Source organism: Temnothorax curvispinosus, unplaced genomic scaffold (genome assembly GCF_003070985.1).
Source record: "Temnothorax curvispinosus isolate PA1 unplaced genomic scaffold, ASM307098v1 QBEX01001498.1, whole genome shotgun sequence".
NCBI classification, from domain to species: Eukaryota; Metazoa; Arthropoda; class Insecta; order Hymenoptera; family Formicidae; genus Temnothorax; species Temnothorax curvispinosus.
The window spans coordinates 670,631-695,352 of NW_020211278.1; the positions used below are offsets into that span (position 1 = coordinate 670,631).

At 35.1% G+C, this 24,722-nt stretch overlaps 1 protein-coding gene across 7 annotated transcripts in view; it reads right to left on the reverse strand.

The window, feature by feature from the left end:
* Nucleotides 1–24,722, reverse strand: part of LOC112465202 (trace amine-associated receptor 9) — a 61,176-nt gene that overhangs the window by 22,271 nt on the left and 14,183 nt on the right. For 4 of the 7 annotated variants that reach the window (XM_025032683.1, XM_025032676.1, XM_025032658.1 and 1 more), the window contains exons 3-6: nucleotides 15,334–15,617; nucleotides 14,515–14,829; nucleotides 12,293–12,418; nucleotides 4,245–4,361 (exon numbers count right to left, since the gene is read on the reverse strand). In XM_025032683.1, the coding sequence (XP_024888451.1) occupies nucleotides 4,245–4,361; nucleotides 12,293–12,418; nucleotides 14,515–14,736 (465 nt within the window). In that variant the 5' untranslated portion in view covers nucleotides 14,737–14,829; nucleotides 15,334–15,617. Of the gene's footprint in view, nucleotides 1–4,244; nucleotides 4,362–12,292; nucleotides 12,419–13,323; nucleotides 13,761–14,514; nucleotides 14,841–15,333; nucleotides 15,618–24,722 lie in introns of those variants that run through there. The other 3 variants (XM_025032667.1, XM_025032690.1, XM_025032698.1) reach the window with 3 other exon arrangements.

Sequence of the window (24,722 nt, forward strand, 5' to 3'; positions counted from 1 at the left end):
ACGCTTGCTCATAAATATTTAAAATAAACTACTTTTCTTATGCGTTTTCTCGTTCTTTCCTCATTTGATAAATACAAGATAGCGCCATGAAATACGCAAATTTAATGTACAAATACACTTAATTTAAGACATTGAGAACAGGCAAACTTTATGGTTTGCTCTTAGAGTTTCCCATTCTTCATGTTTAACTTGAGCTATTTACTATTCATCAGCACGTAAAAGTTTTCATGTATTCTCGTATATGTCGCGCGAGAACAAGTAAATTTTTATCTCTAAAACCAATTAAATATTTACCACTTAAATTATGTATGAATTATACGGTGATATGTATTATATTAATATCACGATACCACGAAGAGACTACACAATGGATTGCAGTTACATGAAAGTCACAGCTATAATTATAAATGATTCTTAAAAAAAAAAAATACATGAATATGGAACCGTGCATAATATGAACGCCATCTTATAGACTTTACAAGATGCATAGAAGTTACGAGATGCATTCTGAGTTGAGAATACCTGAAAATACTATCGAAGATATTATCGACGTAAATGGTGTAAGGGCTGATATTCGCCTCGCATTGTGAACATCAGAAACAAAGGACTAAAGACCAAGTTGCTGCGAACTTTGAACTAAATACGGGCTGTATACGATTGAATATTGCATCAAATATGAGTAAAGCTGATGTAACACGGACCTGTATCTGCGAACTAATATAATACGATAAGAGCAAATGTGAAATCGAAATCGAGAAGCAACAGCCTCTATCGATCGAACGTAAAAAGAGACGGAGCCGAGGTCTATACCAGAATTCGATGAGCGGCCAAACGCTCGATAGGCAGAAAATTACGGAATGAATAGAAGACACGACTCAACGATTCGTTGGACGTTTTTCTTTTACCTCTTTTTTTATACATTGTGCTCTCTTTCTCATTATAGCAATTGTGCAAATAGCAATTCTATTATTCTATTCTCCACTGTGCTATCGTATTCGATGGTCCATTGTGAAGAAAAAGAAACGAATCAAGATATAATATCATTATTGATTATTTATGATAAAAATGCATTGCTCTTGCATGCATATAAATTGATGAATATAAATTGTAGACAAAATAATACAGTAGCAACATATTCACAGATATATTGGTTGTAAATATATAAATCTTTAAATCTTTAGTTGATAAATCTTCGAATATTTTATATATAATAATTGTGTGTGAGACTTAAAAAAATGATGTAACTTTTTAATTTAATAATCGTGTAGAGTAATAGACAGAAGTATTTATAAATAAAATTTATAATCGAATAGATTACCACGATATTGAGATAAAATATAAGTGACGAACGAATTACACATTTTCTGAAACAAAAAAAGAATTGTAAGAATGGCGGAAGATATATTGAAAGGTGAACCGAAAAGTCCAATGTGAGTAGTGCTAGAAAATCGCATTCTTTGAAGTCAATGAGCCCGTCGGTGGTATATGTATAGAACTATCTTGCATTCCTTTTGGATACGTATAAATAAATAATTTTTCTTCTATTGACTTTTTCTTTACTCTCTTAATCAAAACGATTAGTTGAAGCGATTAATCATGATTAATTTTTTAAATCTGGATTAAAATCATGTTATTTTTTTCTGAATTACTCGAAAGTCAGGGATATGGGAGATATTTTTGAACCACTCTGTATTTGTCTTCACTACATGTAAATTTTATCCTGGCTACGCGATTTATCGCTACGGCCGCGGAAATAGAAGGATAGGTGAGTGACGTGGTAGGCGAATGAGAGGCAGCGATGGCACTTTGCATTCTGATGCGCTTTTAAATCTCCTCCGAAATTAATTTCGGCGGTTAAGCCAGAGTAAACCGACGCGCGTTCGAGCTTCGACAAACCGTAGTGTGAAACCACAGGCGTATTATGGATCGCAGGAAAGGATCCTACTAATATCTCTCGCGAACTTTGCAGCTAGGGCGCAAAAGTTGTCTTTAAAGCGCTCAATCGCTTTTGCTGTTCGTGGAAAGTGATGCAAAATTACTGGATTATATTAACCCGCGGTAGTCGACAGGCCAGAATTTCAGAAGTAATCTAATAGATTAAGAGCTTCCCAGCACACTCAAACAAGTTAGTTTCGACGAGCTTTATTTTCATAAATTTATATATAAATTATATCACATGAAACATATCCAACCCGCAATCCGCGCTGACTTTTAGCATATTCTTTTTCAGATTTTATTTTCTATATATAAAATATTTAAAATATTTAAAAGAGAACTAGGGATGGGGAACATACATATATATGGACAATATATAAATGCATACCGCGATTTTTAGTTATAAAGAAAAATAAAGTATAATAGATATATACAATATTCCATTTATAAAAGCAACGCGGATGTGTGCGCTTATTTGATTTTCACACTCTTTCGTTATGCTAACAAAACAAAAACGATCGCTATTTATTTTTATTTCATTACTGAGTAGCGTGAGATATCCTATATCCTAAAGAGACTAAGAGATTATTTTTTAAATGAAATTTTTACTGTCTATTCTGTTAAGCTTTCAATCTTCTTTAATATTCATTTCAATGGTTCGCACGTCTATGCATATGTGTGTATATAAATATATATTGTATATATAGTATAATATGTATATGTATAAAGGATTGAGAAAGATGTTTTATGAACATAGCGTCGAAGCATCGACATTTTATACAGCTGCGCCGATATTAAACTTCCAAAAGCAACATATAACGAGAAATATCTTTAGCTTTTAAACACATATAATTACAAGCGATGAATGATATTGGATTGTCGTATCTTATATGAATAAAGTGATTGTAACGTGCAACGAGAAATATTTTTATTCTTCAGATTCATGAATACAAATATCGTCAAAGATCCTCATATTATATTCATGAACGAAATGATTGTATCAATAGCCGATTCACGATTCACGGTGGATTCTATTTTCTCATAAATTTAAACGAATCGAACAAGTTTCGCTAATACCTGTCACTTTCACTGAGCAACGGTTATTTTAACCTGACAATTGTCTGTAATCAATCAACTATTCAATTGTTCACATCACATTGTGTTTAACAAGAGCAAATTTGCTGTCGATAGATCGAATGAATCGAGAGAATTGTCGGGAGAATGAATCTCTGCAGACAGAAGAAATGTTTGAAACGGGTGACATCGAATTAAAACGAGTGACATTGGTACGAAATTTCGTGAAACAATCATAAAAGAATCGTATTCGTTTTTACTGTAGTAGAAATATGAAAATGATGATTATAAAAAAAACTTTTTACGTATTTAAATCAAAAGAATCACGTTTAATTAACAAAATATGAATATATTGTCTTTTTAAATATTTATAATAGAAATTACGTAACTTTATAAAAGAAAAATAAAAAAAGATAAATCTTTGTTGTGCACAACGCATCACTCTCTGAAAATAATTAAAATTTTAATTCAACTAAATAACAAAGGGCTTAAGCCGTGACAGGATGTTCGTGTCGATATTAATATCCACGTGAATTTTTATATTTCAACTCAGTGAACTGCGCGTCGAATATTTTTCAGTCTTGTAACACAGCCTTAGTTTTGCCGGAATAGTAAATCCACATACTTAAATCGATAATTAATTTAAATCGATGCATCCTTAAATGTAATACCTCAGTGGTCGAATTGGTACGATACCCTACACGTGAATTGGGGAAGTTCCAGATTCGAACTCTGGCTCAGGTGATATTTTTCGCAATAATTTCTTTAAATTTCTTTATAGTAATTTAATTATAAGGATGCTAATTAGCATCGATTGTTTAAATCGATTATCGATTTAAGTACGCGGACTATTCCGGTAAAATTAGGGCTGTTTGCAAGACCAAAAAATATTCGGCGTGTAATTCACTAAAAATCCACACAGATATTAATATCGACACGAACATTCTGTCACGGCTATAATCTTTGGTTATTTAGTTGATTTTTAATCATCAGAGCCCCTTGTATTATTTAAAATTTTAATATTTAATGTTAAAAGCAAAAGATAGATGCTTGAAAACTCGCTTGAAAACGTGAATAATTTACAATAAAGAGTATCTATATTAGAAACATTGCAACTTGTTACAATGTTATTATAATATCAAAAAGTAATATCGACGAATAAGTGTGTAAGAGTCCATTAGCAGTTAATAGTTTAATAGTTAATGAGTGAGTACAGACAGTAATATATAGCTTACCCTTTTAGAAGAGTGCTTGTGATAGCGATGAGGGTGCAGCATGCAAACATAACGGTCGATTGCCATGCAGACGAGGATAACAGCGCTCTGTTGAGTCAAAGCGCCCCTAAGAAGTGCCTGGAACAGTAAAAGTTTCCGAAAGAGCAAACGAGATTCTTCAGGTGTCGCGCACTCTCTCTTCCCCTCTCTTTCTCAGTTTTTTTTTTCTCAAATAAGTTATAACTTCTTGGAAAAGTGCATAGGTCGACAAGCAGCAAGACAAGTCAGATAAGCGAGAAGTTTTGATGAGTTGAGAGAACATCGAGAGAAAATCAACTGTACTTGTCGGCGTCTTACAATCGTTACATTCCTTTTAGTTTTTTTCTAAATCATTAGTTAATTTGAACATTTCTTGATTTGTCAAAAGAAGGAGAACAAAGATTACACAAAGATTACACATCTATCAATAATTTATTAATAGTAATTTAATAGTATAATTATATGCGTATAATATAATGTAAATGTGATTCACATATTAATAATAATGTTGCATTTGATTGAATTGTCAATTGATTAGTTTATCCTAGAGACGCATATGGATCTTTCCTACATGAATATAGCAAAATAATCAGGATTTTACCGTTGATGAGGGGCAGCTTGCGGTTTACCGCTCGTGCCGCAATGCTTTGCGGTATAATAATTTTGCATCGAGCATCGGAATTCGCGTGAGAATCGTTATTGCTCTAATTTGAGGGTATAGGCAGAGACAGAATCATCTAATTAATTGCTGCAAATCAACAGTCGAGATTGGCTTAATTAACATTATAGCACCACTGATTATTTACGCTGATGTCTCATGTAGACGGCGTTACAATTACGTCGCACACATTTCACTGTACGGGGAATCGTTAGTAAGCTCTATAAACCTGGTGCCGAGTCCGTGCTGTAATTAAATGTCACGCTCGAATAAAAAAGGACCGCATTCATCACCGCGCAATGTTGCTTCCGCGCCGTTGCACTTATCTGCCTGTGAATTTTAGTCCGCGATTAAATAGTGTGACGTATAGTTTTTGTAAATTCTGCTCGTGTAGACACTACGGTAAAATATGAATTTACGCATGTTAATTGCAATAAAATTGTAGAACATGGTTTCGTAAATTTCAGAAATTAATAAAACGTAATTATTATCAACGATGAAGTACAGTTGGTTGGTTCAATTGTTCGGATAAAGTAATTAAGATAAAGCGATCAAATAATATGAATCCGCGTTGGATTTCCTTTTCCATTTAATTAGATGCAAGTATAAATTATCTTTTCTCTTACTAAATTGAAAAGTAATATGATAGCTTCTACATTTATCAGAAGAGAATTTTTATCGAAGATTGTAAGTAGCGCTTGAGAAAGTATCGTTATTTACTAATTAACGTTTATTTCTTGATATTGCGCAAGTATTGCGCGATGGCTTAAGGTATAGTAATGTATCGATTACGGGCATGTAACGGGTCAATTTCTTGTAATTTGGTCTACGAATGGACTGTCGGCAAACGCTAATTTGTTCTCCAAACGTACATACATTACACGAAACAAGCTGTCAGACGGCGAGCAAATTGCCAGTAGGATCACCGCCAACCCTTTCATCCAATTGAAACTAACTATCTCTACGACTCTGCGGCGAGAGAAACGCAATTACAACTGCAAATTTACGTGCATGACACTTCGAAAATTTAGAAAATTCTATCTTTCCTATTACTATTTTTTATAAATGTTCAAATTAATTTTTAACAGTTTTAAAAATTGCGATAAAACACAAAAAAACATATTGATTTAACTCTCTAATTAAGAAAAGAATTTTCATACATATATATATATATTTTTTTTTTGTCTTTATAAGCTTGTTAAGCAATAAGTTAGCATATCGAGATATATCTCAAAAAAGATTTTTATCTGAAAACTGTCAACTTAGATTATTTAGGCATTTATCGCGCATGCAAAGATTTCTTAGCTATATGTATTGAAATAGATTTTAGGGAAATAAAAAATTATCTACATATTAAGAATTTGTTTCTTAAAAAAGTTATTTATACATAAATTTATAGGCATAAATATACAAAAGTTGGACATTTTATAATTTTTTTTTAGTTCTACTAAAGTTAATGATAAGAAAAAAATAGACGCATTCTGAAGCAAATGCCGTATAACGTATATCTGTCCCTAGCGTATACGTTCAACCACATATTGAGCAATCTCGTAGGTATCTACTGACATCAACCGTCGTTCGAGTCCGATACGTTGGTCTACTTTGGAGCGGGACAGTTGGGACGTAACGAGATGTACGCTATCGCGATTCGGGACCTGCTCTATCCGGCAGGTGCCGAGGGAGACAGGCGAGGACAGAGGCACGATTCGATCTCTGGGAAAGGGAAACGATCCCAAATACCGCGAGCCGCCGAAGGCGACAGCTTGATTCGATGAATCAGTGACGTCGATGTAGCCGTAAAGAAACGACAAGACGAGGGTGTGAGTGTACCAAGTATACGTTTAAGATGGTTACCATGGTGACCGTTGGCGTATGGCCAGAGAAAAGCTCTGATAATCTAAAGGGGCCAGGATCGGTCTGGCCTCGTTTGGAGCCATATCCCCGAAACACTCTCTCTTGGAAGACCTTAACCAAATATTTTCGCCACAAGCTGACTTATCTCCGAGTAACCGCTAACCTTTTGCCATCACCGCCGTCGTCGAATCTCAGCGGAGACTCGGAGATTTTAATGGAACATCGAGCTAACTGTTATTTAGCCGCGGAATAATTGGTATAACGAGTTTGATCCCTTAGTTTACCATGCCGAGAAATACCGTCGAGAAATAACGGCGAGCGCTGCGTTGGAGTTTCACGAAAATTGCATTTACTCTGGAACGACCTTGGGCCGATTGCAGTAGCGCGTTACAACGCGCATCCTTTTAGCGGAGAACGCTGGCTTTTTGTCGAAATTCAGCGGAGCTCGGGCGAACGAGCGCGTTCAATTGTGAAAATTTCACAACACCAATGTAAACAATAGGAAAATAAAGTTAACAATCAGGCAGAGTTGACTTTTACTCGACAATGGTAGTTTCCAGGTGCCAATGGCAACGATTTATTCCATTTTCATGGGGGTCTCTGTGCACGTACGCTATCGAGAATCTGAAGCATGTCACTGTCACGTCACGCGCACAAAACGCGCCGCATCTCTCATAGAAACTTGCGATCGCCTCTCCTCTCTTAACGTAATATAATTCCTCGCTCGTCGCCAATAAATGAAACGGGCATCGGCACGGCGATGCGCGGCTGGGGCGTATACCCGGAATTGTGGAATATTAAATTCGCAATCGCATTACTGTCGCGGCGGCGCAAGAATTTTTCAGGTCGGTTTACGCCGCGAAAAAAAGAAAGAAGAAAATCACGGAGGGATGAACAGCGTTAGCGCTTCGGCGACATCGTAGCTCGTTCCGATAAGTAATGACATTATGCAGCTAATATAGGTAGTGAACGTTGAAAAATTTACCAATAGATGTTTTGGAGTTTGTTTTATACAAATATACCATAATAAGCGAACGAATTTGCAATAAAATACCACCGTTCATTCTAAAGATAATATTGTGAATGGAAAATATTAAATTTTAATATATTAGAAAAATGCAAGTTTTTTTTATTGGTATTATTATTATATAAAATAATTGTTTCTCACTTATATTATGGAAAATCTTTTTAAGTATAAAAAGATCGTTTCAATTGCATTGAAAAACTGTTATATCAATAATCATTGTATAGTCTGAGGAGCTTAAATGCTTAATGGTATTGTAATGTACTAAATGCATTACAAGCAGCAGGATCGTCACAACATGGTAACAACATGATAACAACAGTAATTGTCTTCAGTGATTCTTGGCATATCACCGAGCAAGAACAAGCAGCGTACTAGTTTATCCAAGTTTATAGTTTGGTTTCTAGCGGATATCTGAATACACAAATCCATCGCGGCCCGAGGTTATCGCGTAAACCCGAGAGATTTGTTGCCACTAAGAATAGATTCTATGAATATCGAGTGGCTAGACGATTTACCATTCTGGAATATCTAGAACGCGTGATCTCCGTGTCATTCTCATACTCTTTCCCAATGGAGCAATTGTCAACGCGCTGTACTCGACCCGTTCTCAATTATGTTTTTCTACGGGCGATACTCGATATTTGCACGTGCAGCGTCAAAACTGCATACCTCGAAGTTTGAAGTAAAAGATTTAAAAATCACAATGTTGAAATTTCAAAGTGGGAATTAACAAAGAAACTTAAAACAGTTATTTATCCCCTTTACAGCAAAATCGACCCTCACAAAGCGTTTTAATTTTTATATAAAATATCTCGCATTATCTTTTCGTATTCCTCGCTATCTGTTGAACATATCGATAACAGAAACAATGATATGTGGTAAACGCATTCAAATAAGGGCAGCGTTTTGTTTAATACCTCGGATATTACCGCTCATTATTGTCACAAATAGATATGGATGCTGTTTCGAACGACGTTTAAAATGAACGGAATGTAATTGATCGCCCGTTAACACAGTGGAATATTAAACACTATATTAATGGTGGATCAATAAATTCTAATACATAAACTATTAGCTGCGGTCGCGCGAATTCGATTCAATTGTACACAACTGTCGTTGTATCATAATGAATACGGAGCCGAAACTACAAACACGCCACTTTTATTAACTGATCACGTAAAGTTTTACACGTTTGAAATTTTTTTACTCGTTTGCACGTTTTCTTTTTCACTTGCCAACGGTTTGGCGCACTATCAACACTATCGTTACGCCCTTGGGGTTAATAGATTCGTAGTATTTGTACGTAGTTTCTCTTTGAGCTTTGAGCTAACGGGATGCTTGCTGTGCCTGTATCGAATCGAGTGCTACTACTTTAGTTCTATCAAGAGTTGTTAATAATTAATGAAATTGCACGGCTCTTTTCATGTGTGTGTGTGTGTGTGTGTGTTTACGATTATATAAAATTTCTTTTAGGAGAAAAGAAGAGGAGAAGAAAGAACTTTCAAAAAATCTCGAGAGATTTTAAGAATGTACATATAAAATATGAACGAAAGTGGCGTGCACAATTTGAAATATAATAATGTACATGGAATGTTGTATCATATGCGAAAGATGTAACAAGAGCACGAAACGAGACTTCTACTTGAGTTTGAAATGTTAACCTTCCATCGTTCCCGCGTATCTATTTGAGAGATGTATGGATAAAGAGACTGTATATATGAGAAATACGCACGATATGTCTCCAAGATGAAAGTATTCGTACGTAGGAATATTATCCTTATGGTTTTATGAAATTTCTGCAGGTGTCGAGATCCCTGATTTTCTATTTCGACAGTCGATGGTGCTCGTAAAGTTTTATAGGATCGTCCGCAGCATCGAATTTTATCTGAATTTCTACGCGGCTGTTACACATTTCACAATCGTATATGTATTGTACAATCTTTCGAAATATCCGCTATCAAAGTGATATTTTACCTCTATGTAAAAAAAAATCAAAACTTGTAAAAAACGTATTGAGAGAATTATATTTCTTTTTTTTTGTGTCGTATTAATGTCAATAATAATTTGAGAATAATAATGTATAAAAAAACATTTGATTTGTAAAAAAATATCTACAAAGATAATAAGAATCTGTATATAGAATGTATATACTTTATATTACATTATTTTGTTCTTTAAATTTCCTAATTATGCAACATATGTTTTCCTAATTATCAGATATCTGTGTTTCGCATCTGTTTATTAATTATCTGCCACTTATCTCCTTCCTGCTTGGTCTTACTAATTGTACCACGTTTCCACCAAATTTGCAATCTATTTCCAGCTACACGGGAAGTGCTCTCCACGTTTATTAATTCTCTTTGCTTATAGTCTCTACTTGCTACCACATTATCTTGTATTCTTTTTAGTCACTTACCGTCCTATCGCCCATCTCATTCTTTGTACGATGCTCTTTTTGTGATAGGATCTCGAGAAGTGTTTTAAAAATGATACTAATTATTAATGTTGTAAATAAACGAATCCTTTCTACCTATTTCTAAAGAATGTACTCTTTTTATTTCGCGAACACTTATAGACCATTCTAAACTATGATTAAAAATATACTAATCTTTAAAATCTTATTTTGCTATATTTGCTTTGATAAATAATCGTTATACATTTATTGCAATTGTGCAACACACGTATAATACAATTCTTAACTGCAATTCTGAAGAGTCATTGCTGAGTTCTTAAAAAAAAAGTAAATCTTTTGGATATAAATAATTATTTAAGTTTATTAAATATGCAAATATTATATAGTTATTTAATTCAATTTTATTTATAACTTTTGTTTTATTTCTTCCCCAATATTTGATCGATATCCGCTTTTCAGCGTTTTGATTGCAATTTGTACAATGATGGTTCCCTTTTCGTTCAAGTTGATAACCATATCTTATTACATATTTGCACTAAATTTGCATAGTCTGATATTTGATAAAAGTGACGTAGCGTAAGAATCTTGATGGTAACGGACAGTGTTTTGACACAATATTATGCATGTCTGTAGAGATGCAAAGCCGAAACATCGGAAGACATCAACATCTTAGATATCAGAAAGGTATTCCGATATAACGCGACATATACATATCTCTATATACGTAGTTCAAGTCTTATCGGGAAAATGCGGCAAAGATGATTTGTTGTTACGAGTATGGCTATAACTTACAATATTCAGATAAAAGTGACACTGCACGTATCATCTCTCTATTTCTATATTATATGTATAAACGATGATATAATTAATATCTCAGCCTATATTCTAACAAATCTATTGTTTTTCTATTGTTTATTTTATCGATAGGAATAAGCAAATACAGAAATAAATAATGAGTGTTTAATTGAACATGACGTTCAATTATAACATCCAGTATCAATGTGGTTTTGAGAAAATATTAATGTAAACAAAATTATAACAGATACAATAGATTCATCATATCTCTGCTTAACGAGGAGACCTCTGTAATGGCTTCCTTGTTAAACTTTCGTTAAATTTCGTTAATTTATTTGCAGTTACTAAAATTAATTATCGCGATATTTTACTACGCAAATACGTTCTACGTTGCCAATACATCGTGAAGTTAATTAACAGTTGTTATTATTTAGATAATCAGAGAGCAAAGCAACACAGATATATCACACAACATACCCTATTTTTTATCATTGTTAAAGAAAAATAAATTTCCTAACGTACATTAATTTGCGACGCGTGACAAATATTTATTATAAATTGCACAGAAAGTTGTATTTAGTTTATATATGTATAACTTGTGTACACTAATCTCGCGCAAGGTATTACAGCAATTTCCCGTTTCGGCTAGATAAGCAAATACCATGAAATTCGAGATCTGTCGACGAAATGGCGCATTCCCGAGTTTAGCACGTGCGAAATGAAGAAATATACGGTCACAAATCAGACCGTTACTTCAGAAGATGGCGTAGAGGACGAGGAAGGGATCGGGGGGAAAGGAGCAATGCGTAAAGATTATCGCCAGGAACTCCGATAACGTCGCAGCCGCCGACTGGTGGAGGAAATAGCGGAAGAAGTACCGGCTGCCGGAAGCGCAGCCACGAGTTTCAAACGATAATAATTTCCTGCCAAGCATCGCGAACACCATTTCCTACAAATTCCTCGATTTCTGGCAAAGAAAAGCTGTCGAGGTTATTGAACGGCTCTTTAATGCGCAACGCTATAAGTAATATCGTAATCTCCAATGTTATATTCAAGCTAACATTCATTGTGATGCAATATATATATACAAAAATATAATATCGATATAAAATATACTACATGTTCTCTATGTTCAAGTAGAATGAATTAAAGTAAGATAACGAACGTTGATTATTTCTCAACTAAACGGTATATTAACACGACTCTCGCATGACAAATATAAATATTTAAAGATAAACAAAACCTATATAGAAAAAAATAGTGATATACATTGTAAAAGTTACCTGAATTTGACAGACAACTTCGCCATATGGCCAGCATCCGTAAACAGCTGGTAAGAAACCGAAAGGCGTCACTAAAAGGCCAATCGCTAGATCGTTGCTCGCTAAGCTCGTCAGCAAATATCTGGGCTGGAAGAAAATTGAGGAGAACCTGTTGATTGTCTTGGTCAGTGTCAATGAACGTCGTTACCGGAACGGTTGAATTGTTGCGTAATGTGTGCGACATTAACTCTGTCATGAGGCGTAGCGAGGGAAATATCGATTGACTTAACGAAAACTTCTTTTAGTTAACCGTGGGTCATTTCCGTGAACATCAGTTAAGATTAAATCAGTCGATTTAACTGATTGTTCTGTTTAACTTTAAATAACATTTATTTTGAATTAATGCTTATAGAAATTTACGTATGCAATAATAAAAGATTTAATTTTCTAGGCCAAGTAAAAAATACATGTCTCCAATTGTTAAAGTTGTTAATGCAGTTTTAACTTTCAATCTTCGCAATATTACTTTCTACTCTCGCTAATAATCGTATGGAAATTCGAAGTTACTTTCCTATACATATTTAGTAGCCTATGTAACTTTTACATATACATAAATTAGATCCGAGAGCGCAGGAGAAGAAGTCGCTAGGTAGGCGAAGAAAAACTAAGACGGAACCGGAAAGAGCAATACAGAAAAGTTAAACATCATTAGTGACAATACATCTACGGCGTAGAAGATTGTATTTCCTGATAACAAAACGAAATAAAATATTTGTTAGAATAATGATTTCTCGAACAGCATTTAAATTAGGCGTCACAGCATCGCACAGAATAAGGATTTTATGTATGCAATATAGTTATAGAAAATAACCAACCTGTATATCTAACTAACTCTCTAGAAAGATTTACATATTCATACGGTGAAAATCGATGAATGCTAAAGAACGGTATATTATATACCGCGCTTTAATAAAAATGTTCTCAGTTTTACGTATTACTATGTCAGAAAACTTTAATTAATCGAGTAAATAGAGGATGAAACATCCACTCACTAATGTAGAATTTTTTGCGGGCGTCATCAGTCTTTCTATGGAAACTCGGCGGCACTCATTTAGAATCCAGAAACATGACTGTCCCGTATTCCGTGTAACTAACCATTTCAGACTGATTTACATAGGAAGAAGAGGAAAATGGAGAAAATACCTTCCATCACAGACTATGAGTTATGACAGCGACTGAAACCTTCGTACATTCGCGTAACTGATATTTTACCTACCATAATCCTTTCATAAGATATAAAACTAATATAATATTAAATCTCACTATTTATACATATCTTAACGTTTTCCTTGATCTTATTAAGTGTTCTTTTTTTATCTTTCGAATAACAAGTGAAATTTTCAGAGAAATCTGCATTGCGCTGTTCTTCTCAACACACTCTTTTCTGGGAGTTTAAAATTTGTACAGATTTCGCAATTACTATTATTTTACTATAAAAATAAAAAGATTAACTTTCAAAATTCATATTTAACAAATTATAAATTTTGTCAAGAGGATATTAATTAAGCGATCGCCCGTTGCTCGATTCAAAAGTCCCGACACGCGTACGCGATATTCACTTTCCACGTTTCAGAAAATTAAAAGACGTGCGATCGCGGCAAGTGCACACGTCCTCACGCCCGTGTCTCCGCGATAGAACTGAGGTGACTGCCGATAGTGCCGATAGTGCCGATTTTGGAAGTGGTGGAAGGAGAAAAATTAGAGAGAAAAGGTAGGGAGATTTTAAAACGATGTATAGCTCGAGAAAAAAGTAGCCGAAACACGTGTGCGGCATGTGCCGAGACTCGAGCACGGCTTTCGAGATAATCCAAGCCAAAAAAAACTAATTGCTTCGACGCCGAACGTCGCAAATAAACAAGCACGGTATATGTCGAGCGCGACGGATTTCGAGGAACCGAATGTGAAAAAAGTCGGATCGCGGAGCTATTAAGTTGTTGATTCGCTTCGCTGTCACCGCGATAGTAATAAATCACTCACCGAACATGTAAATGCAATTTAGGAAGGCTCGCCATCTGCGCCGCGGTCGCGCGGCGTGTCTTCCGAAAAAAAAAGATTACCGCAACGCAGACAAAATACATACGTACGAAGCTCGACGCGATCGGGGATACCGGCACCGAACTTGTTCGTTAACTTCTAAAAAGTTACGTAAATCAAATTGCACGTATCAAATGGTACTATCTTACCTGAGCGTGTATATATTTGCTGTACTGTCTGCTATTGATAACACATATCACTAGCAGATTGGCGCACAGGATACCAAGGCTGAGTAGCAGTATAAGGGTAGCTCGTATCAGCTCTCCAGGGCCTGGACCTGTCCAAGCGGCATCGGACGTGCCGCCTCGCCAACAACTGCTGTTGCTCAGTGAGGGTGCCAGCAGTATCGTCTGTCTGTGTTCCATCATCATCGATTGCTCGCTTACTTCCCCACGCGATTACGGTGCTGAAACCCCAGACGAGACCCCAGTGTCCCGCTCGAGGCACACGTATTTCGTACGTTTCTGAAAATAATCTTTTTTTAAATGAAATCTTATTATATTTTATTGTACAATTTAAATATGGAGAAATGTTTAAAGGAATCTTATCATACTTGTTTAATTATAAATAAAATCTTCAATACAATTTAGTTATATTGAGTGATTCTTCTAAAGATTATATTCTTCACGTATTTTGTATGTTTGAAAATAATCTTGTTTTAAATAAAATTTTATATTATTTGTTTATTTACATGTACAATTTTTAATAAAATTTCGTTATATATTAATTTGATTGTTATGAAGAAATTGCCGATTGCAGAAGATATGCTTTTTAGTATATTATAATAATAATCGTAATAAGATTGGATCAACAATGTTTCATAGAAATATTCTCTTTTTTTATATAATAAAAAAATTGCAAACTGTTATTTTAAAAGCAACTGTTTTTTCTGTCAATAAAAACTAATATGGAAAGGAAAGGAAAGGAAAGCAAGGCGAAATTGATAAAATCAAATTATTGCAACGTACCTTTCATCCCTGTCGATCGCGAATTTTCGAGGATCCGCCTTGATGATGGCCGACCAGTTTTTTTAAGCACTGTTTCTTCATCATCAAAATCGTGGAGAATCTGCACGATTGCGAACGTTTGAGCGCGTCTAACGACGCACTCGAAAGTCCGCTCGCAACTCACGAGTTGTCTGTACGCATTTGCAAAACGATGTGCGACTTCGACGTGTGATAGGCTCTTGATACGCGATGCATCTCAGTTTACATCCACAGCGTCTACGGGCACGCGGGTGAGAAGACAAGCTCTGAGGAAAGAGAAAAATACAGCGGATAAGAATAACATAAAATCAGTTTTCTCTGCATTTATTCTTTTACACGCGCAAATTAAAAAGTCATGGTTATCTTACTGCTTGTTTGCCAAATAATATTTATGATAAGACAAAACTTGGTAATAATTATTTTATATTTGCATATATTAACTAGATTCACTAGAATATTTTTAAAAATAAATTTTGTGAATGAAAGTAATTAGTGGAAGTGGCGGATGATTGAAAGGAATATTTTTGCAGGTCAAGGCAACGAGTTCGAAGACTTTAAGATGAAGAGACATAATAGTAACACATATACTCCTTAAAATATGCATACTATATAAATACTAAGACATTATGTAAAATATAAGAATAGACTGGATTCTGTTTTATTTTACATCTATACGATAAACTGTAATTAATTTCTTGTTGGTCTAAATAATTTTTGTTTGCTTTGCTGCCGAGTACTCATCGGCATTCCCATTTTACACTGTAACGCGAGAGCTCTCTACGAAATCACAGACTGCATTTGAAACTCGTACGTTTCGAGTTTGCGACGTTTTATTTGCTCTTGCCCGCAATATTTCCAACAATCAAGCGTACGGGCGCATCCCGTTACGTTTCCGGGAATTTTATTTGTACCACGTAAACGAACGAAGTCGTTGGTCCGCGAACTCGACATTGATCGATCGCATGCGTCAATTCCGTTCGCGTTGACGGTGAATCGATGATGCGTTACGCCGGAGCCGAATAGATCCCCGCGAATTCATACGGATCATGCTCTTCCGTAATAAGCTCGGTCTTCGAATTGTGAATTATTAATTGTAAATCTTTTAGGTGTTGGACGAGGAAGGCTACTTTCTGTTTTTGATATATGTACCCCGACTCGCGCGTTAATTAATTAAAATTCAGAAGAATGTCTATTTGCATCCCGTGCGCGTCGAAATAGTGGAAATGGAAAAATTAATTGGATATGTGCAGATATCGGGCGTTTCTTTTCACTGCAAATTTCGTTTAGAATCAAAGCCAGTACCAGTTAACATCGCCCGTCTGATTTTCACGTGATAATTAATGTATTGGCCCCACGTGCGAATGCGCGAGCAAATATTGAAAATTAATGTGCTATTAAGCCGCTTATACCGAGATGAGCTAAAAGCCTAGGCAGACTTTATTCCATATGCCTAATAGTTGTGATTAAATAAATTGATTATTTGCCTATTCATTATCATTATTATAATTACATATACACATTTATATAAAAGTTTATCGCAACATTTCAGTTTTACAACATTACTGTATTATTAACGTATAGTTAGTGGCAACAATTTTTTAAAACACGGGGAGCAATATTATACATTACATTTATTTAGGTACAAGAAACAAAAAAGATTTAAAAAATGCAATATTCTGTAAAATTAATCGCCTCTCCGCTACGTATAATTTTAAAGCACATATTTTTTTAATTTGTGAAAGATTATATGATTTATTCACAAAATGATTTCTACTTTGCAACAAAACGTTACAATTACGCAAGATGGCATATTCCGCACAGACGTAACTCTTATTAAACCGCACATTTTTATTTCAGTAAAGTAAAGAATCCGAATTTGGAAGAATGGGAATAGAAAAATTGAAGAAATAGGAAACTGTAAGTTATAATATTATTTGCAAAAATAACAATAATTCTCTTTTATTTGAAAATGCTACTATTTTTTTCCTAACTTAATTTAAACATAATCATAATTTATAAACATTATTTATATGTTAATAGTTGCGTACCTTACAGTAGCAACATTACATGTATACATTGTGTGACATATCACAAAAATTTTGCAAGGATTATTGTAACATGTTTGTATAATACATGAATACATTTATTCTCCAAGCGGTAGTCATATATGGCTGGCGAAGATGCTTTTTAAAACAAAAAGTTCGAAAAGTATAGTTGAATTCACCAACAGTTCGAGCAGGGTATTATTTACTGCATCCTGAATGGGGCGCGATGCATTTTGGCGTTCATTATCTATTTACGAGTTTTATTATAAATCATATCGACAATTAACGGCGTATTGATTATCGAAAAATTACGTAACCCGTTCGGTTGTAAGATCAAATCACCCATTAATGCGGCGAATCGTGCACAATCAATAAACAAGGTTTGAAAAACGAGAAGGTAGCTAACGAGTGCAAGATCACCTTTGTCGATTAGATTTTGGTATAATTAAAAAGTGAGCCCGGGGGCGGGGGGAGAACCTATCCCCGGTTCAATGCTTGCCCGGAAATTCCTTTCTTTCATACCTTCACGAGGATTTTCCTCGTTCTTTTCAGTAATGATTCGACAAACATCGTCCCAACGTTAAAGCCCGTTCTATTCACTTACGTATTCGTGTCTATTATTCGCACTTCTGCTTTAGGCTTCACTCCTGCTATTCGTTTTGCATATATTAAAGCAAAGATGCGGGGCTGACATATATGTTTGGCTTTATATCGCTAACAATCTTTTCCGTATAATATAATAGCTTATTCGATGCGAATAAATCACACCAATGTATCCATTTATAAAAGATTCTATAGAATATTGTTCTATAGAATATTTAAATCCATTTTATCAAAAATGATAAATAACATAATAATAATTGATTCCGACAATGCATTTTGATTGTTAGAAAAATCAGCCATTGTTTTTACGAATGGTCACGCTGAATATCGCACCTGGTTGTCCACTTCTGCCTTTTTCACTGCAACTGTTAAATTATTGTTCGCACGTAAACTTTTTGCATTCAGTGGACACACCATTCATTCAGAACAAATGGCAACTAACTTGTTTATCGAGAAAACTGAGCTCGCCTGGTTGTTGCACTCGTGCCTTCGATTTAATTTACTTGATGTACAATCGATAAATAATGTTGACTTGCCAGCTTTCTCGTTTTCACGCTTGAATAGAAAGGCGAATGGAATGGAAACGGTCTCACACAATATGTATGTGTGTACATATTCACATGTATAGACCGATACAACACACATGCTTTTGCATTCTATATGAGCAAGTTTCGCACGATCGATACGTCATATACTTTACGCACACGTGCTCCCTATCGGCGAATAAAGGCAAGCAGCTTCGTTTCCTGCAATTACACGAGCAAACATTGCATCGTTGCTTCATTAAAATAACATGCGAGATAAAGTCAAAATCATCCTCCAAATGGCAACAAATATCTATATTAGTCAAATATTTGATTAATATAGAAGAAGGAGAGAACGTTTCACAGTATCTTAATTTTTCCGATGTGTTACTAACGTAAATGTTTGCATATTTTTTTAATTTTAGTCGTTATTAAATAACAGTAATTTACGTTGTAAACGGTCTCGCTAAATTGATGAGTAATATTGCGGCAAATTTTAACGAATCGAACGGGTTTATCCTATAATACTATTCACGATAATCATAAATTTCAATAATACAAAGAGTAAACAAGGATAACGCTTAAATCATGGAATCTTTCGTTATAGGTCACTATAAGCCGATTATTTGTAGCTGGTAGGTATGTAATACAAAAATATTTGACATTCATACTTGTCGTCATCCAATATGTAACCATTATTTTTCCATTTGCCTTTAATCCCGGACTTTTTCATAAACGCAATATTGCAGATCCTAATAGCAAACGCGAATAAATTAGGAGCTTCAGTGTGCGCTAAACTGTCTGCGAAAGCATAAGATGCAACTGTTGCAAAATGAATTCAAAAGTTTTATTCTAACTGCGCATTATACATTTCTTCTGTTAGGATATGTTCAAACTTTCTCAAGTTCTTCTCATTTAGGGTTGTATATCATTTGCGAAAACAATGTTGGTCTTACATGAAGTCTAGGGAATATTCAAGCACCATGACAAAGTAGAATATTCTAACTTCCTGACGATGTCAGCTTTTCCCGCTTTATGTACTAACGGAGATATGCTCAAAGTTATTCGCGCGTCTTACTTCACAAACTTTCCAATATCGTGTCTGCATATGTTTGAACAAAAAAAAAAAAGACGAACAGTGTATTTTCGATTTCATATCTTATTTTCGTCACATTTCTTAATCCTCATACTACTCTTGCACTCTTTCTTATATTTTGAGCTTAATTTATATTTGAATAATGTAAAATTAATCGGTCCCGTTAGAAAACATTTTCAATTACATTTTCGTCGTGTCATTTTGATAAAATATTGAATTTTGCTATTACTCTTCGCCCATTTTATTCTATGCTAATACGCAACAATTCCATCCAATTGTGTATAATTCCGACAAAAATAGCAGCAAGTCTGCACCTGCGAGACGAGGTGGCAAGACATAACGCAATATAGACGTAATTTAATGGAAGAAATTTCAGAAGGAATGTAGTTCGCCGTTTTCCTTGGAAAGCCCACGGCTCAAGTTTGTTATAGTGAGCGACACGGAACAGATAAGAGCGTACACTGATAAGTCGCGTAAGTAAGTTCGTTGCCAGTACCGATTCGTATCGTGGCGCGGCGGTGGTACCAAGACGGCGCGATACCTAAAGGCCGGTTTTCACACGCAATGATTGGTGGCGCCAGGCCGCGCCAGTCGACTAATGCCAGTAAAAATGCAAGTGTAAACACTTGATGCAAACTGGCGCTAGTAATGTGGCGTTTACTGGCGGTTATTGGCCAAAGCATATAACCTCAAAATTTGAGGTTATATGGTTGTTGTCATTTACTGTGTGTTTAATAAATGTTAAATATTTTCCATAGTATACGCCAATCACTGTGTAAATACTTGTAAGTTTGCTAGTCGGTTCTGGTGCCAATGAATGCCAGTCAGTTGGCGCCACTAATCATTGCGTGTGAAAACCGGCCTTTAGGTACTCCTAAGAACTTCGCCAGCCGAGGCCGAGGCATCGCTCGCTCGCAGTCACTTGGCCGATAGTAGCAGCGAGGCGGAGTACATGCACGACGGGGCGGGTAGGATACAGGGTGCTCTGCAACTGGAGGACGGGGATTAAGTCGGGAATGGCTTTATTATGTCAGAAACTACCACCCACCCGTAACGACGGAACGGAACTCGTTGAGTGCCGACAATTTAGTCGCACCGGCGCCGGATGCATTTAGATGGTGAAATTAAAATTTTTTTTTCGCGAATAGTGACTGCCACTTTTCCCCTCCTCCCCTCCACTGATCCTCCGAGGTTTCGAGTTTCGACCGTCTCTGCCGCGTCTGTCACATACGTAAACGATTGTATCCATAGAACTTGGTCGACTACGTGCAAGATATGTACTTCGCGAAGTGCATTTTGCGTGGTTCAATCGGCGTATACCTATATGTAACGGCACACGACGATCGTTAGCTCTAATGGTGGAAGACGAAATCGTACGATAAGTCTTTTTTATTATCTCTCGCAGTGGCTTTTCTATAGCTGAGATATGTCGTCGTTCATGGATTTCTAGGGGATATATCCTTTCGCTCTTCTTGGAGCCATCGCGCTGAATCGGAATATATTACAGTTCGCTCGATATGGCTACGTTCGATCGATTTTACGTTAGCTTTCACATTCAAAACTTTTCGTTTTTTATCGTTATATTATACAAGTTAATCGTGTTGAAAATTAATCGCTGATTAATAATTGATTTTTAACGACCCTTCTGTTTCTCATTAAATTACAATGAATATCGTATTAAAATAATTTTGCTCCATTAAATTATATGCACATCGTGCAGTAAAACGTATATAAATCACAATATTATTATCCGCTTTAATAATGCATATATATTAAGTTATATTAATGGTTTTGTTTTAGAAATTTAATAAGCATATTTATTGACGATATTCTTCTACTCATTGTCAGATTATTATTTCGGAAGATTTTAATGAACATATTTTTTAATTATCATAAATCTGATGTCGATTTTCTTGATAAAAATTTGATCAAATTATATTCTATTTTTGCGCAAGTGTTTTAATTTTCTTATATTAAAACTAAATCTAATTGAAATAAATTCTAATTTCTGAATTAAGACTTTATCGCAAAAAATTATAAAATTAACAGACATAAAAATTTATCGATATACACTTGTATTTTATTTGTTAAAATCTTTTAATCTCATTTTCTCTCTCTCTCTCTCTCTCTCTCTCTCTCTCTCTTTCTCTTTCTCTTTTATAAAACGATTTTGTAATTATATTCGGATTGGACTTTTACAAAGTATGTGTGCAGCTTCACAAAGCATCTTATGTATGTACCAATTCTCTGTTGAAAAATGATATATCTCTTATGCAATATCTGTTTTGAATACGAGGCACCTTTATTATTTATGTCTCAATATGTACTTTTGCACGGTAGCATTTTACGGCTGAAATCGATCCCACGATACATCAAACGGTACATACGATATCTGTACGTTGGTGCATGCGACTCATATCGTACGCAATTAAAACTCGTTCATATCTATGATGAGCAAAAAACATGACTCGTTAAAATAAGAGCGCCATACCTCCTGCGAACTCCATCATATCCATCTGCGTTGATCACCTTTTACGTTTTGCCGACGTATCGACAAGTACCGTGTGCTGCTAACGTAGCCGAGTAAGATATCTCTCATGATCGTCCATAAAAATAGATCGTATAGAAATGTTCGTTTGATAGCAGAATTTTTCTTCCAAAGGAGGAAAACGTGTTGTGCACAACACTTCGTCAATTCGTCACTGTCGGCCGTAAAGCACTCGCTTTGGCCCCATACATCTCTCTTCATAAAAGCAGCAATCTGAAAAAAATCTTACTGCAGAAGATATCTATAAAAGTGTCGCCGAATCCAGCTCCGTGAAACGTTCTACCCTTCTTTTTTTTGCCGATCCCTGGTTAGGAGCGGCCGCGCGACAAAAAGAAGAGTCGTTAGTTCAGCGCGAAATAACCATTTGTTATCTCCATTCGTTTCGCCTCGCGGCCATACTCGGACTTCCTTGTTGACGTGTTTACGTTCGCGGATACTACCGCGATGTTTCAGAGGGACGTTTAGGTATCTCGGAAAGACCATAAGTTTGGGATCGTAGATCGAAAACCAAGGTCCCCCGGAAACTGAAGTTACCCGAGAAATCCTGCGTGACAACTTCGGCATTAATGCCTAATTTTATGTACCTAGTACTACGTAATTATCTTAATTTCACTCTGTGTCCAGTTCTAACATTAATTATATACAAATATATTACGAGTCACGGTTCACGGGAATGAAAACTATTTTTGTCGCGGAGTGTCAAATCTAACTTTATATAATTTTATTGAAATTTATAAAATTTAAAAAATAAAAATTTATTTAATAATTATAAGATAATAAAGAACATATGTTTTTTATATTATCAAAATTTTTTCTATGACTAGATTTAAAAGTTTTAGGGTTTTTGCTCTCTGAGTTACGTTGTATAAGCGCAAGGACAATCGTGATCAATTTTTAAATACACATTCCAGATGGGAACGTAATAGAGCACGTATCAAGATCGCAGAATTTATTCGCGAAAGGCGATCAACGCGTATTTGTGGTTCTAGGATGACGATACAAGGGAGACGCGAATCGGATTACACAGCTACAGGAAAATATTTGCGGTAGATATGGAGTATTGTTGAGAAATCTTGGAAATATCCGAGGGGAAGCATTGTAGCGCCCGGGTAGAATATCCTCCCGCTTTTATTACGGGGACAAAATACTCTGCTGGTAGACGAAATATTTACTGTGGGTACCGATAAGTACGTGTAAATAGAAATGTACCTGTCGCAATACGAAAGAATCGAGACTCTACATAAATGGAATTACAACTTTGTGCTTGTCAGCGCCATTATTTTAATCAGCGCATCGTGCATAGCTCCCTCTTTCACGTTTACCGTTGCATATTTCGAGAATTCTAGCTGCGCATCCATTGTTCGGATGATCCGAAATATTTTAGCACAAATTCTCGAGGTGAAAGCCCTTTTATGCAAATATGATAAGAGTAACTCTATTCATCAGACAAGTAAATACAATCATCGCGAAGCACATCTATAAGCCAAATCCATCGTAAATGTTAAATCGTAAAATCATCGAGAGATCGCGTGATTGCTTCTATATTTGTTTTAAATGATTCTTTGATGGCCACATAGCTTATACCTACGTTTCTTTTATTGGATTTGCTCAATGACTACTGTGTCTCCGCGCACTCCAGAGGGTGAAATGAAAATCTCAGGTTAGAGCGTTTGACCATTGTATATCGAGAGCATGATGCTCCGAAATGGATTTTTCTGGTGGAGCGATATTCCAATATGCGGTGCTCTCTATCGGATCTATAAATATATTTCATGGTACGGTGGTGTCATATAAAAAACTAATCGAACAATAAACGGATTATAGGCCGGATATAATCTGCATATCAGAATTTTAAAATTCTTGCAACGACGAGAGTTATATTTTTCTAAAAACTTGTTGCCAATAAATCTTGTTCAATATAGGCTATTCCGGTCAGATCGACGTTAATGACCAATATTGGTCAAATTATAAAGGCTATTTCTTTTCGAATAAAAGCATTCAGAAAACTTATTACTCATTTTCCATTCTACATTATTTCAAGCTTTAAATAAAAATCTAAAGTAATCACGTCATAAAATGTGAGAATATTAATTTTTCATACAATGCGTAAAAAATATAAATTACTTCCACATAAAATTGAAGTCATCTAAAAAACAAAATCTTTGTTAAAGATCTGATAAGCATATTTTGAGAAAAAATTGGCCAAATTTTATATCATTTCACATTTTATTTAAATAAAAATACTTGTATTTACTTTGCAGAAAATTTATATCTAGTTAAAATATAATTAAATAATCTCGACTCAATTTTAATTGATATATTATAATATTTTTATAGTATAACATTAAATATGAAATTTTAATACAATAATAAAAATGTTATTATTATACAAGTTATATAAAAAAATTATCGAACAAAATTGTTAATTTCAAAAGGAGCAATCTTTCTTCACTGACTATACGATATGATTATATTATTGTTTGAGAAAGGACAGGAGAAGCGGTACTCCAATTGTTTCCTGCTACACCGGAAGGCGGAAGGGACCAGAGACGAGC